The 20,621-nt window shown below is 41.7% G+C and overlaps 2 protein-coding genes across 2 annotated transcripts; both read left to right on the forward strand.

Moving 5' to 3' along the window:
- Window positions 1-9,739: 9,739 nt before the first annotated feature.
- On the forward strand, window positions 9,740-10,480 carry LOC147629283 (pentatricopeptide repeat-containing protein At4g18520, chloroplastic-like). The gene has a single exon (XM_086812881.1). The coding sequence runs from the start codon at window positions 9,740-9,742 to the stop codon at window positions 10,478-10,480; it is 741 nt and encodes a 246-aa protein (XP_086669007.1).
- Window positions 10,481-11,693: 1,213 nt separating this feature from the next.
- On the forward strand, window positions 11,694-19,261 carry LOC147629284 (pentatricopeptide repeat-containing protein At2g33680-like). Its single transcript, XM_086812882.1, has 4 exons — window positions 11,694-12,504; window positions 18,795-18,811; window positions 18,913-18,969; window positions 19,055-19,261. The coding sequence occupies exons 1-4, from the start codon at window positions 11,694-11,696 to the stop codon at window positions 19,259-19,261; spliced, it is 1,092 nt and encodes a 363-aa protein (XP_086669008.1).
- The last annotated feature ends 1,360 nt before the right edge of the window (window positions 19,262-20,621 follow it).

Here is a 20,621-nt window from a genome sequence, read left to right on the forward strand (position 1 = left end):
CTTCTCTACTCAACCAACATAACATAAAGATAAGAGTACACATTATATGGGTTTGTACTCAACTACGGGTCGGTCCATAATAAAAACTTGACTAAATGAGCTGGCACTATAACTACGCCAGTCTCTAGTAATCCAAAATGGTTGTCACACAGCCTGTCATCCCACTGGCCCCATATCACCCATAATCTCACCAACCATGCCAGTGGTGTAGATGTGGAAGCTATCACCCAGGCGGGTCATCAATGTCCATCGTAGCACTAGTTGAGCTCGATATCTCAACATCGCTTGACTGCACAGATGGATGAGATGGAGCCTGCCCGCCCGCTATACGTAGGATTACTCGCTCAAGTGCAAAGATGGAGGGGGGAGGGTGTCGTGGTGGATAAGGACCACCATGAGTGAAGAAATCAAAGGGGAAGGCTAGAGTGAATCAGGTGGTCAATTTTGGGTGGTCTGAAGTACTCGAGGGAGAAGTTGATGCAAGGATCAAAGGTGAAGCAATGATGTAGGGGATAAGTGTGTGGCCTTGGTTCCATTTGACGTGATGGATACAGGGGATAAGTGTGTGGCCCTGGTTCCGTTTGAAGTAATTGATGCAAGGGATAAGTATGTGTCTCGGATGCTACTCGAAGTAGCGAGTGAAGGCGATAAGCATGGTCTATTTGAGGAGGAAGAGAAACAAGTTGCACGGATGGAGGAAGGTTGCATGCAGCGTGTCAATGTCTTGGCGGCTACAGCAATCCAAATGATAATGAATACGGTTCTTGTCACCTTGGATGAAGAACTATGTTGCTTTTGCAGTAAAGAACAAGGGTACGGAGGTTTGGCCAATTTATGGGATGCAGTTCTCTATGGTGACATGGTGCATGCAGTTAGGCAGGGGTTTCCCCAGGGTGGCCCTAGGTCACTTGTCTCTATTTCGCAGAGATCAAGGCAGCCCTTGTTGCAGCCCTAGTTCAACAACTGGGCTGTGGCCCTGGTTTGATAGGTGGCCCTCCATCAATAGATGGCCTTGCATCAATAGTAGTTGGCCCTGGTTCAGCAAGGTGGCCTTGGATCAATAGATGGCCCTAGATTAGCAGGTGGTTCTGGATTAGTAGTGGCCTTGGTTCAATAGGTCATGGTTCATCAGGTGGCCTTGGTTCAACAGGTCTTGGTTCAGCAGGTGGCCTGGTTCAATAAGCTTCCCTGGTTCAAGAATCCCTAGGCATGTTAGCATTGGTTTCTGTAGTTTGTCCCATGCAGATGAAGTCAGCTCAGATTTCCTAAAATGTAATTTCCTTGGATTCCCCAAAAGTGATGATTCACCACATGGCGCTGGAAGCTTTATTAGCCGCTTATGGAAAGGATGAGAGTGAAAAAGAAAGGGAGGAAGAGCAGAGTGATCTTAACAATGGCACACTGACAATATGGGCAGCCAAGAAGAGGGAGAGGGAGCCCCTCACATCGGCGATATGGGCAACCAAGAAGAGCGAGAGGGAGCCCCTCACACCGGAAATATGGGCAACCAAGAAGAGGGAGAGAGAGCCCCTCATGAAATGATGCAGGGAGGAAGAGAGCTTGAGCTCTTGCAAGCACACACACACTCACACAAACCCTAGAAGAGAACAATAGGATGAGAGGCTAAAAATTGTTCTTTTTCTTCTTCAACAAAAGGGTTCTAAAAAAAGATAAGGAAAGTACAACATGAGTACTAAAGTACTATGTACATGTGGTCCATAATATGAACATGCTAAGTGAGTGAGCTAGCAAGATAAGTATGCTATTACTCAATGGTGGACTAGTAGCTAGTGTAGTCCAGCTGTAGAATCATTGGCAAAGATCTATCATGTTAGCATCCTACCAAACACGCTAGTGATGTAAGTGGAAAAAATGGTCACCAAGTCATATCATAAGTGTGAGCTCATGTTAAGCTTGACATCTCAACACTCCCCCTCAAGCTCAACTCTATTTCTAGGACTCTAAGCATAGTCCGGAATTTGCGAAGCTTCTTTGCTCCCAGGGCTTTCAAGAAAATGTCAGCCACTTGCTCCTTTGTGCTAACATACATTAGTTAAATGTCTCCTGCTAAGACCCTCTCTCGGATAAAGTGATAGTGGACCTCTATGTGTTTGGTCCACGCATAAAAAATCGGGTTCCTTGCCAATTGTATACTGTTGAGGTTGTCACAATAGATGACAACCTGTCTGTCAACCTGTAGCCCCAAATTGCCAAGTAGCTTGTGCAACTAAGCTATCTCATATGCTACCATTGCAGCACCCCTATACTCTACCTCTGTACTCGACAAGGCAACGGTTGGCTACTTCTTGTTGCTCTGTGTCATGGGACCATTCCCAAAAGAGAACATAAATCCATTAGTAGATCTCCTATCTATGATACTACCAGCCCAATCTACATTGTGTATCCAAACACCTGCAAATCTGTACCAGCCTCATAAAAAAGATCATAGTCTACTATAGACTTCACATAGTGCAATGTGTGCCTCACACCATCCAAATGGGGCTTCCAAGGAACCTGCATAAACTGACTCTGTAATCCAATTGTATAGTTCAAATCTAGCCTAGTGATCGTCATGTAGATCAAGCTACCTGTGAGACCCCTTTGCCCCATCCGTGCACTGGATTATCGGTTGTTTTAGTAGCGGAAATAGCTTCCTCTTGTGCAGGGCAGGGTTTCCCACTCAGGGCCTCGCCCTCGATTGTCCGGGCATGAGACTAATCTAGTGGTCATTCCGAAATCGAAACTGAGAAAAACTCCCTTGCCCAGAAAATGAGGACGATTCCACCTTTTTGATTTTCTTAACGAATTTTCTAATGGGGTCAAGAGAACTAAACTATCCTTCACCTGATTAAACCAAAAAGAAGGAAAATTATTACAGTCATGGGGGCTAACATTGGATCCACTGCTCAAGGACTCCCTAGGTCCACTCAACACCTGTGATTGCTGTTGTACATGTGGTGCAACATCACACTTCTTACATCTGCATCTTCTGTTGCCTTCACTACTAGTGCATACTAGCTACTCATCTCATCGAAGAGAACATCTCTACTTACTCGCATCTCACGAGTGGTAGGGTTATAGCATCTATAACCTTTTTGCTCCATAGCATAACCAATGAAGATGCATTTCTTTGCCTTTGGATCCAACTTTGTTCTCACTTCATCAGGAACATGTACATATGCAATACACCCAAACACTTTCATGTGAGACTTATCCGGTCTTATGCCTGTAAACTTTTGCTCAGGAGTCATACCATGAATAGCTCATGTGGGTGTCCTATTCACAATGTACACAGCAATTGCTACTGCTTTTACCCAAAAGTAATGTGGCATATTCTTTTCAGCCATCAAGGCACGTGTCACTTCTGCAATGTGCTCGTTTTTCCTTTCTGCAACACCATTCTGTTGCGGAGTATACCTGCATGTAAACTGCCTCTTGATTCCCTGCTTTCCCAGAAAATCACTGAACTCATGAGAAATATTCTCCCCCACCATCTGATGTTAGGCATTTTATTTGCATGCCTTTATCCTTCTCTACCAAGGCTTTAAATCTCTGAAAGTGAGCAAACACCTCACTTTTCTCCTTCATGAAATAAACCCACACTTTCCTATTGTGGTCATCAATGAATGTAACATAGTACCTGCAACTTGCAATTGTTGCAATTTTGGTAGGTCCCCATACATCTGAATGTATGACATCCAATGGCCTTGCGCACTGACATGCTTTTCATGTGGGAAAGCATGTTTGGCCTGCTTCAGATACCTTATGCATACCGTGTCAACCTTAAACTTTTGCAAACCTGCAACAATATTTTAGGCCTGTATAGACTTCAGTCGCTTTACATTCACATGACCAATGCGCTTACTAGCCATATGTCAATATCTGCAACATGACACCTTTTCCATGCGCAAACATGGCTGCCTTTATCTCAGGCATGTTCACATCCAAAGTAAAGATCTTGCCATTTCTGCTACCCTTTGCAACCAAGCGACACTTATTTTTGAAGTCTTCCACAAAACATCCTCAAGGATTAAACCTCACTTGCAGACCCTGCTCAACAGAAACCAGGTTCTTTGTAATATTCAGAACATGAAGTACATCAACCAGGTACTTCATTTTTCCATCCTGCATAATCCTGCATAGACAATGACACTTTACTAACATGTGCAATGGGATGCGCAGTATCATCACCTGTTTCTACATAACCTGGTTTTTCTATTTTTTGCATATCTCTAAACCACTCAGCATGACTGGTCTTGTGGTTAGAGGCGCCAGAATCCACATACCATATATCTTGAGATCCTGACACATCCCTTGTTATGGAACTAAGCATGTGTTGCCTCACAAACAACTGCTCACTTCTGTCATCACCTCCATGTTTGCTAGATGATACATAGTTGCCTTGCTAACTTCCCACTTTTAATGTCATTCTGCTTTTTGTAGCAGTCCTTTGCCATGTGTCCTGGTTTACCACAGTAATAGCACTCTATGCTATTTGCATTTTGATTTCTTTGCCAACCACCTCGGTCTCTTTGGCTCCCCTTGCCTCTAGACTGGCCTATCCACTTGTGTATGATTGCTACTATGAATCATTGGACTGTTGTTGCCCAGAATTCTGATTTCCTTGTCGGCCACCACCTTGGCCTCGTCGACCACGACCTCTACCTCTGCCTCTACTTGAATTAGAGTAGAAGGCCTATTCCGATGTGTTCTTGCTTTGTGAAGAAGAATCCTCACCTAAAGCCTTTTCTTCTATGATCAGCATAGATATCAAGTCCCGAAAGTTGGGAATATTCTCCCTAACTGCAATGGAGGTCTTGAATGGCTTGTACTCTTTGCCATGCCCATTCAAACAGACACTCACCAAATCATCATCCTCCACTGATACATTGATAGACCAAGGGATTCAACAATGCCCTTGATCTTTAAGGCATATTCATTGATGGACATGCTTTTCTTTTCTTGAGTATGCAACTCTTGCTTTAACTGTAACTTCTTTGCCTTTGTGTTAATCTAGAACATCTGAACGAGATTTTTCCATGCAACTACTAGAGTGTTTGCATCTTGTATGTATCCTATCATAGTGTCTGTGACACTAATTGAAAGCCAGTACATGACTTTTCTTGCATCCTGATTCCAATCCTTGAATGCCTTTATATCTGTAGGAGTGGCATTCTTCTCAGATAACTCTGGAGGCTCCGGGGAATCCAAGGAAATTACATTTTAGGAGATCTGAGCTGACTTCCAAATCATCTGCATGGGACAAACTACAGAAACCAATGCTAACATGCCTAGGGATTCTTGAACCAGGGAAGCTTGTTGAACCAGGGAAGCTTGTTGAACCAGGGCCACTTTGCTGAACCAAAACCTGTTGAACCAAGGCCACCTGTTGAGCCAGGACCTATTGAACCAAGGCCACTACTGATTCAGGACCACCTTCTAATCTAGGGCCATCTTTTGATCCAGGGCCACCTTGCTGAACTAGGGCCAACTATTATTGATGCAGGGCCATCTATTGATGCAGGGCCACTTGTTAAACCATGGCCGCGGCCACCACCAGTTTGTTGAACTAGGGCTGCAAGGGCTGCGTTGCTCTACGAAATAGAGACAAGTGACCTAGGGCCACCCTGGGGAAACCCCTGCCCACCTGCATGCACCATGTCACCATAGAGAGCTGCATCTCATAAATTGGCCAAACCTCCGTACCCTTGTTCTTTACTGCAAAAGCAGCAAAGTTCTTCATCCAAGGTGACAAGAACCGTATTCTCATCATCATTTGGATTGCTGTAGCCGCCGCCAAGACATTGACACGCTGCATGCAACCTTCCTCCATCCGTGCAACCTGTTTCTCTTCCTCCTCAAGTAGCCCATGCTTATTGCCTTCACTCGCTACTTCAAGTAGCATCCGAGACACGCACTTATCCCTTGCATCAATTACTTCAAAAAACGGAACCAGGGCCACACACTTATCCCCTGCATCCATCACTTCAAACGGAACCAGGGCCACACACTTATCCCTTGTATCCATCACGTCAAATGGAACCAAGGCCACACACTTATCCCCTACATCATCACTTTTTGTGTGTGCTACAAGGAGGTCAACAGTTGCCATTAGGTGTATGTATGCACATTGAGGTCACTGGTTGTGACATTTGAGTGTAGTACAGTACCACTGCAGAAAATACAGCAGTTTGTGCAGGACAAACCAGAGTGCTGTTTCTGGTAAATTTGTGTGTCTGGCAAGATGTCAAATGATGGCATAAATGAGATTGTTGCTGAGAAGCTTGATAAGAACAACTTCCATGCTTGGAGGTTCAGGTTGACGAATTTCCTGATGGGAAAGGGTTATTGTTAGGACTACATAGAAGGTGAGCATGAAGAGGCACCGGAGATACCGGAGATCAATTCGACTACTGCAGATGTGAAAGAGTTTAAGGATTGGAACCAAGGAGCTAGAAAAGTTATGTATTGGCTCTCTATCAGTATACAAGACACCATGATTGGGCACAAATGGAAATGTGTGTTGGGAGAAAGCTATGGAGATGAGGAGATGGATGCACTATATGGAAACGAGACTTGGGATTTAGTGCAATTGCCTGAAGGCAAGAAAGCCATTGGATGCAAGTGGGTGTACAAAGTAAAACATAACAGTGATGGAAGAAGCATAAGTAGGTACAAGGTTAGATTGGTAGCCAAAGGATATGCGCAGACATATGGCATTGATTATGAGGAAACTTTCAGCCCAGTTGCCAAGATGGCAACAGTGAGAGTTGTGATAGCAGTGGCTGCATCAAAGCAATGGTCTTTTGGCACCAGATGGATGTAAAGAATGCATTCTTGCATGGGTATTTGTAGGAAGAGGTGTATATGTTGCAGCCACCTCGTTTATGAGGATGTGAGTCACCTCAAGCATGTTTGCAGGTTGAAGAAAGCCTTGTATGGCTTAAAACAAGCACCAAGAGCATGATAGAAGTTTGAGATGAAGGATCTGGGGGAGCTTAGATATTTCTTGGGCATTGAGGTGATTAGGTCACCACATGGTATTGGATTACTGCAGAGATAGTGACATGTTGTCCAAGTATGGTATGACAGGCTGTAAGCCTATCTCAGTGCCATTGGATCAGAATGGCAAGTTGAGTGTAGATTCAGGAGAGATTTTGGAGGATCCTACTATGTATAGACGCATAGTAGGAATCTTGATCACCATGATGATCACCAGGCCAAATTTGAGCTTTACTGTTGGGTTGGTGAGTGAGTTTATGCAGGTTCCTCGAAAGTCACATTTGGATGCATTGAGACGCATACTGAGGTATGTGAGGTCTACTTTGCATAGTGGACTATTTTATGAAACTGGGACAGAGACGTGTACATGGGTACACAGATGCTGATTGGGTTGGTAGTATCTCAGATAGAAGATCCACTAGTAGCTTCATGTTTTCTTTGGGGAGTGCTGCTGTGACTTGGAGCAGTAAGAAGCAGCCTATGATTGCTCTATCCAGTACTACAGAGGCCGAGTACATAGGTGCTGCTATGGCAACATGTGAGGTAGCTTGGTTGGAGAAAGCTACTTGCAAATTTGGGTCGATCACTGGATAGACAAGTTGTCATTTTTTGTGACAACATTAGCAGTATACAGTTGGCCAAGAACCCAGTTTTTCATGCTCGCACGAAGCATATAGAGGTCTACTACCATTTTGTCAGAGAGAAGGTTTTGGTAGGAGACGTTGACCTTGTTTATGTCAGCACACAGGATCAGGTCGCTGACATCTTCACCAAAGCATTGGGTACAGAGAAGCTCTGCAGATTTAGGGCTTCGCTTAGTGTACATGAGATGGAGTTGAGCTCGAGGGGGAGTGTTGAGATATCAAGCTCATCTGGTGAGGCAGTGGACACTGATGACCCGCCTGGGGGATAGGCCCCACACTTACACCACTGGCATGGTTGGTGAGATCATGGGTGATATGCGGCCAGTGGGATGACAGGCTGTGTGACAGCCATTCTAGAGACTGGCATAGTTATAGCGCCAGCTCATTTAGTTGGGATCACACTATAGAGAACCCTAGTATGTATTTGGTTGAGTACCTTTTCATATGTGTGTACTCTTATCTTTGTATATGGTGTGTTAAGTGTTGTGTGAAGAAGAAGAAGATTTTCAGCCTCTCACCTTGTGTGTTCTCTTTTAGGGTTTTGGAGTGTGTGTGTGCTTGCAAGACCTTAAGCTCTCTTCTCCCCTGCATCTTTTCATAACTAACATCAATAGAACATTTGGGCCCAAGAGGCACAAATAAAGTATGTGGTCAACTTGGGAAGTAGAAGTAATTACAAGTATGGGTGTTTATCTAGTATTATACAACTAAACTAGTTTGTTTTTTCAATGTGCAGATTGGAAGGTCACCAAGTTTTACATTAGGAGGCTCATATGTACCACATAGATAGTAGCAATAGCAAGCTCTACATCTAGATTATTTACAGGAGCCAACTCTTTTGATTTGTTGCAAATGCACTCCCGCTGAAATGTTTTAGGTATCAGATGGTGCCTTTTCCTACTTTTCCAACTTGAGCTTGTCTATTCAAAAGTAGGAAATGTAGTTGTTGAATTATATTCACAAGTAGGATATTTTGCTCTAGTAGCCCATTATGAGGATAGACATGTTGTATATGTGGAGCCTGATGAGGCTATTGTAAATGCAATTCTACATACATTGGCTTCTTAAATATCACAACAAATTAATTGTATATCTTGTGTTCCTTTTGATCTCATGTATTTGTATATCTTGTGTTCCTTTTGATCTCATGTATTTGAAAAATATAAGGTGGATAACATGTTCCATAGTGTTGAGACATGTTCATTGCTATTTGAAAAGATAGAGAGAGAGAGAGAGAGAGAGAGAGAGAGAGAGAGAGAGAGATTATAGGGGAGGATAAGGAGGGAATAAGATGCCTCTCTTTCTACCTTTGACACATCATACACTTTACTTATGGGAGTATCCTCATTTATGAGTATGATCCATACCCCTGAAATCTAAGTTCAAAACATTTGGTAGAAGCTTGTTGCCACCCAATTGTCCCGCCAGGTGTAGGAGGTGTAGCAGGGGTGAGAAGTTCACCAAAAACAACTTTTCCTCTTTTTTAGGCTATCTTTACGAAGCCCTGCAACTTTTTTACGCTATCTTTTTAAATCCCTACAAATTCTTTCAAAAGACAAAGGTAACAACTGTACTACCTAATTCAAACAAGTTTTGCACACCAAAATGATGAGTAGTGTTTCCTAAAAATAATCAAAACACACAATTTTGGCATCAACTCATTTATCCTACTCCCCCTGTAAACCATACGACTCTAACTAATGCATCAACTCATTACCCTACCATACAACTCTAACTAATGCATCAACATGTTATACAGTCACTAATTGGCTTAGTCACTATTTTTTTGGTTTGCTTATAGAAGGGTAAGTCTTTTTTTTCGAAAGCTCCCTTTCTAGGGATGTAGAAGAGGTAGAAGTTACACCACTCATACACACAACCCTACTGTGCCAGGGCCCAAACCCATGACCTCTTGGTTAGGGTAGGTCGTGTGATGAGCTGAGCCACTTTTGGTAAATAAGTCACTAATTTTAAGTGTATTTAGTGGGTAAGTGTGTGTGACATAAGTCACTAATTTGAAGTGTATTTAGGTGTAGAGGGGTTGTTTTCAAATTGTGGGCATTCTCTGTTTGTGGCCCATTAGTCCTCGAGCTATGCCTTCAGGAAACTTAGTTTTCTGGGGTAGGGTCATTGCTGCTCATGCCAAAGCTGGGCGCAGCAGGGAGGCTCTTCGAAGCTTTTGGCAAATGGGTAAAGCTGGTGTTGAGCCAGACAAGTTCACATGTGTCAGCCTTCTCAAGGTATGTGCCAACACATCAGACCTCTCCATGGGAAAATTCATACATGCCTACATTGTTGACATGGGTTTTGATTCAGAACTTGTTGTCCGGAACTCTCTCATCAACGTGTACGGCAAATGTGGCACTGTACGAGATGCCCATCACATGCTCAGCACAATGCCTACCCATGATGTTGTATCATGGACCGCAGTCATGGTAGCAGATGATCAGCATAACTATGACAATGGAGTGCTCTTCCTCCTTCGAGATATGTGCCAAGCTGGTGTCAAGCCCAACAGAATCACTGCCATCACTGTCCTCAACGCACTGCATTCAGCTTCTGCTCTCGCAGATTGCATGTGTTTCCATGGCCGTGTTGTTGAAGAAGGCCTCGACTCTGAGCTTGTTGTTGGAAATTGCATCATCAGTATGTGTAGTAAATGTGGAAGCTTAAGTGATGCTCAAGGGATGCTTGAGGTGATGGCCATCCGAAATGTTGTCTCTTGGAACTCCACGATTGCGGCTTATGCACAACAAGGACATGTCAGAGGCATTTCACCATCTTCAAAAACTACAAGAAGATGGTGTGCAGGCGGACAAGATAAGCTTTCTTAGTATTCTTAAAGGATGTAATGGCTCCCTTAACTTGAGAGAGGGGAAGATGACTCATGCTTACTTGGTTGAGATTGGAATTGAATTGGATGTTGTTATGGGGACATCCCTTGTTGATATGTATGGCAAGTGTGGAAGTGTTGAGGATGCAAGGATCATGTTTGATAATCTGGTTTCGCCAAACATAATCTCATGGACATCGATGATCACAGCATATGCAAGACATGATCTTTTTGAAGAAGCGCTTCTATTGTTTCAAAACATGCACCAAGTGGGCATAAAGCTGGACAAGATTGTGTTTGTTGAGATTCTGGAGGTTTGTGCAAGCTTGTCAAAACATACGATCAGTAAGATAATACATGGCCATATAATTGATAGAGGATTTGAGGCAGATGTAGTTGTGGCAACTGCCCTTATCAACATGTATGGCAAGTGTGGTAGCGTTGAGGATGCAAAGACCGTGTTTGCTAAAATCATAGCAGCCAGGTACGGGACCGGACGTATAATACGGCAAAGTATAATACGTGTATAATATGTCGTTTTTATCAAGCCAAAATAAAAAACGCCATTTTTTTAAATAATAAAAAAAGTATATATATATATATATATATATATATAAAATGTATGTACATACATACATACATACACACACACACACACATATATATATATATACACATACATACATACATACATACATATATATATATATATATATATATATATATATATATGTGCACGTGTGTGTGTACATACATATATGTACACACACATGTATATATACACATGTGCATATACAAATATATGTACATATAGACATAGGTGTTAACATGCATACATACATGAAAAACATCAAAAAAGGTTATATATATATATATATATATATATATATACACTTGTATATACTCATATATGTACATATACATATAGGTGTTAATATGCATACATACATGAAAAGCATTAAAAAAGGTTTTTATTAATGTATGTATTAGAAAAAAAAACATTCAGCAAGTTTTTTATTAATGATAAAAAACTCGCGTTTTTTTAAATAATAAACGTTTTTTATTTTTAAAAAACGTTTTTTATTATAAAAAACATTTGTTTACGTTTTTTTATGAAAAAAATTTGAATTTTTTTTAAATCAGTTGGACGTTTTTTATTATAAAAAACGTCCTGTCGCGTCCAATATATAAAAAAAATGCGTTTTATAGCTGCTATGGCTAAAATGACCAAGAGAAACATCATTTCATGGACTGCAATGATTCAAGTGTGTGCTCAACATGGTTGTGGAAAGGATGCTCTTCAGCATTTTGGAAAAGTGCAAGAGGATGGGTTGAAGCCAAACACGATTACCTATCTCAACGTCCTCGATGCCTGTGCAAGTGCTATTGCTATAGAGGAGGGTAGGTTGATCCATGCCTTCCTTTTAGAGAATGAAATGGAGTCCGATACTGCATTGGGTAATGCCCTTATAAATATGTACAATAAGTGTGGATGTCTGGAGGACGCATCATTGCTATTTGCGGGGATGTGCCAACGAGATGTGGTGCCGTGGACTTCAATACTTTCTGCATACACTGAACATGGGCAAGGCAAACAAGCTTTCCAATTATTTGAACGAATGCTCCAAGGAGGGGGAAAGCCCGACAAGGTAAGCTTCATCAGCATCCTTGATGTATGTGGCAAGTTTGCAGCCCTAGAGCTGGGACAGGTCATGCATGCCTATATTATTGATAATGTGGTCGACTTTGATGTCGATATTGGAATTGCATTGGTCAATATGTATAATAAATGTGGGACTCTAGAAGATTCAAAATTTGTGTTTGATATGATTCCTGATCGGAGTCTGATTCTATGGAGCTCATTAATTGCAGCTTATTCCCAGCATGGTCTAGGTGAACAAGTTATCCATCTCTTCCAACAAATGAGAGAGGATGAAGTAAAGCCTGATGAGATAACCTTTGTTAGCATTCTGTCTGCTTGCAGCCATGCAGCTTTGGTTGGTGAAGGCATGAAGTGTTTTGATTGTATGAGTAAAGAATATGGACTTACCCCAACCTTGGAGCATTACATGTGTGTGATTGACCTACATGGACGGGTGGGCATGCTCCATGAAGCAGAATCTTATATCACTAAGATGCCATTTCAACCTAACGTAGTTATTTGGATGGCTTTTCTTGGTGCTTGTAGACTTCATAATGACATAGAGCATAGAAAACAAGCGGCGGAGCATGTGTTGGAGTTGGATTTGTCCCATGTGGTGGTATATGTAGTCCTGTCAAACATACAGCAGCAGCTGGCAACTGGAATAATGTGGAATTGTTGAGAAAAGCCAGGTAGATCCATGGTGGTGGAGCTCTATGGAGATAAACAGTGAAGTACCTTTGTGCAACATAGAAGATGTGTCACACCCACTAACAGAGGAGAAATACACCAAGTTGAATAGGCTGAATACGCATACAAACGATGGAAGTCGTGTTTTTCATAATATAACATACTCTCCCATTGTGCAATTGAGTCTTACTCTTGCTAATCCTCTTGTTAATCTCTCTCCCTAATGCATGCTAGTGAGTGTGTGTGAGTGAAGTGAGGTGAGAGGAGGGACGAGGACCCGTAGTGCAACGCGGCGGTGTGACAACGCTTGCGGGAAACGTGGTAGAATTGCTTCTCAAAGAGTTGTAGAGCTTGGAGACCTCAAGGGTTACGAGCTCGGCCATTGGAAAGATCCTCACGACAGTTGTGGTTCACTAGGTAATCTCTTTTTGGATGTGTTTCAAGGAGGGTTAGGGTGAGCCATTACATTTTTGGCGTCACTGCTGCTGCCGGAGAGTTATCCCTTGGCTTTTTCTATCGTTTTGTCTCTAATCTACGCATAACTCATTGTCCATTATCTTGATTAGTGGTTTTCCATGAAAAAGATGTGGATTTGATGGTGATTTGTGTGAGATTAGGTGTAGAATAGCTCTTTTTTTTTGTTTTTGAAAAGAATGCTTTTTGCTTAATTTTTAGAATAATTTGTATTTTTATTGTTGTTTTTGTGATTTTTCATGTTCTTAGGACTTGCACATAGTTTGTATTAAGCTTAATTTGTATCCATTGCATCAAACAATGTAAGAGAATGCAATTCTTAATGAATGTTAGCTCTCTTTAGTTTAAGCATAGATCTAAGATCATTAATTTGAGTTTAATTGTGTGTTTTCTGTTGAAATTATTTGGATTAAAGTGTTAACAAGCATTAGGAGTAGCTTAATCTTTCAAAAACATTCTTAAAACTATCAAAAAATCTTTGAATTTGATTAATTTCTCTTAATGGATTGATTTTTAAGGGTGATTAATCTTGTTCGAGAGACCAAAAAATTAGAAAATGTGTTAAAATTGCAGGGAATGGGTGGTAGGGTTAGGGTTTACAGAAGGTACAAACAGGCGTGGAAACCAATACACATAGAGAACACGACTTCAGTATGCTTGATTGAAAAAGTGAAGTACAATAGTCACATGATAGTGACCCTAAAGATAAGTGTTCACATGTCCGGCCATAAATGTGCCGGGTGGACCAAAACACTTATAAACTGCATATAAGTGAAATTGAGCTAAACTGGGGGAAAAACCTCCACTAACTGAAGTAAAAAGTATCCCAGTAATCTACTGATGATCACTAGCACTCCTTTGGGTGCATACACAGCATAAAACCCAACAAACCCCCCTGGAGTGATATGTGATCATTGTACATCATCCACCAAAAGGAAACAAATTCAAAGCATTGCGAAATGCTTCAAATTTCAGACGTGGTAATGCCTTGGTGAAGATGTCTGCCACATTCTGATCTGTAGGACAGTAGATCAGACTGATATCTCCTGCTTGGAGTCTCTCACGAACAAAATGATAGTGAATCTCAATGTGTTTCGTGCGAGCATGAAACACAGGATTCCTGGCCACAGCAATGGCACTCTGACTATCAGTATAGATAGGTGTAGGCTCCTCCACTGAAATATCCATATCAGTCATGAGACGACGCAGCCAAACACACTCAACAGTAGTAGTGTAGGCTGCTCTGTACTCTGCCTCACAAGACGAAGTGGCCATTGTGGTCTGTTTCTTGCTTAGCCAAGAAATGCATGAAGAGCCAAGAAAGAAACAATTTCCACTAGTGGAATGTCTGGTATCAAAATCACCAGCCCAATCTGAATCACTGTAAGCGTGTAACTGCATGTCACCCCCCTCAGGATAAAGCAATCCAAGAGACAAGGTACCCTGCAAATAATGGAATACATGCTTCACAGCTTGCCAATGTGACAATCGTGGGCTGTGCATGAATCTGCTCAACTGAGAGACTACATACTGAATATCTGGCCTTGTATTACACAAGTAAATGAGGCACCCAACAGCCTGAGCATATGTAGTGGCATCAAAGGAAACACTGTCATCTTGTAGTGACAGTTTCATCCCAGGCTCCATTGGAGTACTAATAGGCTTGCAATCCTGAAATTTAAACTTCTCCAGAAGTTTAGCAACATAACGTGATTGCAACAACCCAATGCCTCTGTTATCCTGCACAAACTGTATGCCCAAATAGTAATGTACAAGGCCCAAGTTAGACATGTCAAATGTCTGTTGCAGTATCTCCTTAAAAGCTGCAATTTTGTCATCATTTGATCCCATGAGCAAGAGATCATCCACATAAAGACTGATGACCAGCAGATCTGTCTCTTCTTTCTTTACATACAGAGTGGCCTCTGATGGACTGTTCACAAATCCCTGAGTGAGTAGAAAAGCATCTATTTTTGCATACCAAGCTCGTGGAGCTTGTTTCAAACCATACAAGGCCTTTTTCAGCCTGCAAACTTTCCCCTCATGACCATGTTCTGTAAATCCCATGGGCTGAAATACATAAACTTCCTCCTCGAGGTCCCCATGTAGAAATGCAGTCTTTATGTCCAACTGGTGAACAACCCAACCATGATGTGCAGCCAATGCAATGACACACCTAAGTGTCGACATACGGGATGTAGGAGCAAATGTCTCATAATCAATGCCCTTCTTCTGTGCATAGCCCTTTGCAACTAGATGGGCTTTGTACCTGTCAATGGATCCATCTGCATGTCTTTTCAACTTATAGACCCATTTAGTACCAATTGCTTTCTTGCCTTTGGGCAGATCAACCAAATCCCATGTTTGATTCTTTTTAATAGAATCAAGCTCATCCTGCATGGCTTTGTTCCAATGCGCATTATCTCGTGCATCCACAAATGAATCAGGCTCATCATCATCCTGTAAACTGGCTGCCATAACCAGATTCAAATCCATGATGTGTGCATGCTCATTGGTCCTTGTTTCCCTACGAGTACGACCAGCAAGAGGACCCTCTAAATGGTTGTCCTGTAATGTCCTCAAATACCATCTAGGTATATGTCTGACATGTGGTGCCTGCTGCCCCATATTTGGTTCAGCTTCTGGCTCATTTGGCTGCTGAATTTCTGCACCACCTACATCATTTGCTGGCTGTCCTGTACCCTCATGAGTTGGATCACCAACTGTGGAATGAAACTCCATGGGTAGTAGACCTTCAAACACATCATTTTCAGCCTGATTTGCCTCATAACCAGCCATGGATATTTCTGATTTTTCATCAAAAATCACATCCCGACTAGTGAATATCTTCCTGGATAGTGGGTCATATAACCTGTAGCCCTTGCTCTCACGGCTATACCCAACAAAAATGCACTTTGTGGCTTTATCATCCAGCTTCCTCCTCAACTCTTTGGGTATGTGTGCATATGCAAGACACCCAAAGATATGAAAATGCGATTCAGAAGGCTTGCGGCCATGCCAAGCCTCAAAAGGAGTAATAGAAACCAATGCCTTTGTGGGACATCGATTTAAAATATGACAAGCACACATTACTGCTTCCACCCAAAAGATATGTGGTAGCCTTTTTGCCTTTAGCATACATCTGGCCATCTCCATGAGTGACCGTTTCTTCCTTTCTGCAACCCCATTCTGCTGTGGAGTGTAAGGAGTAGTATACTGATGTTTTATACCTCTACTCCCAAGAAAGGAATTCAGCATATGTGACATATATTCCCCCCCTCGGTCAGAACGGAGAGTCTTCACCTTGCATCCTGACTCTGTCTCAGCAAGTGCTACAAAGGCCAAAAATGCATCATATACCTGTGATTTCTGTGTCAAAGGATAGACCCAGCATATACGAGAGAAGTCATCAATAAATGTTGCAAAATAAAAGCAACCACCTAATGACTTCGTCTGCATGGGACCACAAAGATCACTGTGTATAAGTTGCAACTTTGCAGTTGCTCTTAGAGCCTGATCACGTGGGAATGAAAACCTGTGCATTTTTCCCAAAATACATCCTTCACAAATGTGATCTGGAGGCTTCTCCATGAGAGGTAGATCTGTAAACATGTTATGTCGCTGCATAAGCATAAGACTACCAAAATTTACATGCCCCATGCGAGCATGCCATAACTCCGCATCAACCATACTTGGAGTAAGAGTGAATGCATGATAAGCAGACTGATCCACTGGCTGAAATGCATCCAACTGATAAAGTCCATGACATAATGTACCAGTAAGCATCAAGGTCAAGGCATTAGCTTTGTCTCTGACCATGCATTTATCATCATCAAAGTGGACTTGCATTCCACAATGTGCTAAAGAAGAAATGGACAACAAATTCTTCTTTATCCCTGGTACATATAAGGCATCTGTAAGGCGGAGAATGGAGCCATCAATGGCTGTGAGCTGAATCTCCCCAATGCCCCGAACTGGATATGAAGCATTGTTGGCACACTGAACAGTTTTGCCAACAGGGGCAGGGCCAACATGACTAAACAAATCCCTGCGAGATGTGATATGCTTTGAGGCACCACTATCAAAATACCAAGTACATGCATGCTCTGTCAAACTGAGTGCCTGTGAAGACCAAGAGGCATCATAGCTGCATGTATAAAAACAGTAATCCCTGTCCTCAACAAAAGAAGCAGTCTCTGGAGGAGCTTTAGAAGCATCATTAACAGACATCCCAGCTTCCTTTGCCTTCTCTTTGGCAATCCTCTTCCTACATTCTGTGATGTAGTGACCTGGCTTCTTACAGTAATGACATTTGCCCTTCTTCTTGGGCTGTCCATCACTTTTCTTGGTATCCTGTGAAGAACCACCATCACTTGAATTTTGATTTGCACTCTTTGACTGAGATTTTCCTTTCCCCTTTTGACCTGTAATAAATGCTTGTTCAGCATTGGTGTTCATATTCATATTCTTCCTCATTTGCTCCTCTTGTAGTAAGAGAGCAACAAGTTCGTGATACTTGAGGGGTTCAACAGCATTCCTCATGCTGAGGTTCAAAGAGGTATGAAAAGCCAAGTAAGATCTTGGCAAAGAGTGCAAGATGGTGGACACAAGCTGTGTCTCAGGAATAATCTCATCCACATTGATGAGTTGTTCTCTCAAATCCTGCAGCTTGTTTAAGTGGCTAGACATATCATCTCCTTCATTCATTTTCTGATTTTCCAGCTCTCTTTTCAAAAATGAGATCCTAGCCTCATTACGAGTAGCATACATCTGCTCCAAAGTCACCCATGCATTCTGTGAAGAACCAGCTGAACGAATATGAGGTATAATGGACCTCTGTACTGACAATGCAATGAGTGACAAAGCTTGTGCATCCCTGGCATCCCATGTCTTTTGAGCATTTGTTCTTTGAACAGGCAATGGCTGTCCTGGAGCCTGTACCTGTTGTCCTCGTCCACGAGCACCCCCTTGGGGAGGAGTCTCTGGAGCCAATGGACTTGGACGTGGTTCATCACCACTAACAAAATCCCAAAGACCTTTTGCCACAAGCACATTTTTCAGCATAAAACTCCACAAGGAGTAGTTCGTGCCATCCAATTTGTCTTCCTTAGACAAATATGTGAATACATCACTTTGCTGTTGATTTGCCATTATGCTTTACGCACAATGTTGTACCTGTTTACTAAAAAACCCAATAGCAGAAACCCTGATAATAACTGTACTCCACTGAATACAGTTCACCCAAATATGCCTGCACTCTCAATCCTCTGAATGTGCAGCTCAATGCACCAATGACTGAGTAGAGCAGCAAATGGTGTACACAATGCCAAAATGCCCCAAAAATTCCCAAATTTGCTGCACCCAAACTGTGCAAAAAACCTGTATAGTTCTTTGCTAGAAAATCTGCCAGTTGTGCCTGTATATTTTTCACAGAGAAAATAAAAATGCCCAAAAACTGAATTTTAATGCTTACCACTGAATGACTGTGTAGCTTGTGGTATTTCTGCAGGTACAGATCACCAAAGTGTAAGTACAGTTGACTGTACTTCACAGGACTGATGATGTGGAAGTACTGTGCAGGTAGCGCTTACTGTACGAGCAGGTACAGTACTGTGTTGGGCGAGCAGGTACACGTCAGGTACAGAAGCAAGTATGCAGCCTGCGCAGGTTTGTACAGTCGCCAGGTACGGAAGCAAGGCCACGCGTTGCACAGTACCTGAAGGCGGCGCTTGACTGTACAGGCAGGTACAATAACTGAAGGCGATGTAGGCGGCGCAGACTGGGTGTACGGGCAGCAGGCGCACAGGTGTAGCTGAAGGCGATGCAGGCGGCGCAGACTGGGTATGCAGGCGGCGCAGATTGGGTGTACAGGCAGCAAGCGCACAGGTGTACGGCGCTCAGAAGTACGGGCGGCAGGTTCTGAAGCTGCTGTACGGGCAGTGCAAGGCAGAGCTTCAATGCTCTGATACCAAATGAAGGGAATGGGTGGTAGGGTTAGGGTTTACAGAAGGTACAAACAGGCGTGGAAACCAACACACATAGAGAACACGACTTCAGTATGCTTGATTGAAAAAGTGAAGTACAATAGCCACATGATAGTGACCCTAAAGATAAGTGTTCACATGTCCGGTCATAAATGTGTCGGGTGGACCAAAACACTTATAAACTGCATATAAGTGAAACTGAGCTAAACTGGGGGAAAAAACCTCCACTAATTGAAGTAAAAAGTGCCCAGTAATCTACTGATGATCACTAGCACTCCTCTGGGTGCATACACAGCATAAAACCCAACAAAAATGGATCATATGAGTAGTCGAAATTGGGATTTTTGAGTGTTTTGAGAGCATCTAGATGCATCAAAACACTTGATCACATCAAATTTTTTATCAATTAAAAAAATTTGATTCTCTTTACTTAATTTTACCTTAAAAGAGGAGATCATAATTAAGACTCTAATTAATCTCTTGTTTTAGATTAATTTACACAATTGTTGATGCACAAAGATTAGTTTTTCTTTACTCTATCTATTGACGTGCTCAATTGTGTGAATTAATGAGAGATTAGTAGTTAATTAGAGTCTTTAATTAGTGTAAAAGAAGGAAAGATTAGTGAAAAGATCTTAGGTTAATCTTTAATCATTTTTTTACACAACTCATTAAGACCAATGAATATTCAATGAGAAGATGCTCATGAGTTATCAATTTGTCTATTTTGGGGATCATTTATGAAGGACGTAAGGGGTGTCATTAAAAGGTTGACTTTTTGATTCCACTTATCCTTTTTGGGAAAATGTCCATATTCCTTTCATTTTAAATTCAAAAAATATTCCTCTCAAAAAAGAAAATTCGTATTTCACTAGATTTTTTAAAAAAAATCGAAATTTAATTTTCATGTGAAGTCGGATTTACGGCATGAAAACCGTTTCACGGGATGAAATGGTAATTTACGCAGAAAAATAAAAAATAAAAAATAAAAAATAATCAAAATTTAATTTTCACGTGAAGTCCGGTTCACAGCGTGAAACACTAGTTCACGCGGTAAAAAATAAATTAAAAAAATTGATATTTAATTTTCACGTGAAGTTCGGTTTACGGCATGAAACACTAGTTCATGCGGTAAAAAAATAAAATAAAATTTAATTCACGTGAAGTCCGGTTCACGACGTGAAACACTAGTTCACGTGATAAAAAATAAAATAAAATAAATAAATAAAATAAAATTTAATTTTTTACGTAAAGTTCGGTTCATGGCATGAAAAACTAGTTTCACGCGGTAAAAAAAATAAAAAAAAATAAAAACTCTAAAAAACATCATTATTTTTGGAGGCTCGTATCTC

This window comes from Cibotium barometz, chromosome 18 (assembly GCF_041138505.1).
Source record: "Cibotium barometz isolate CiBa-2024 chromosome 18, ASM4113850v1, whole genome shotgun sequence".
Taxonomy (NCBI): Eukaryota; Viridiplantae; Streptophyta; class Polypodiopsida; order Cyatheales; family Cibotiaceae; genus Cibotium; species Cibotium barometz.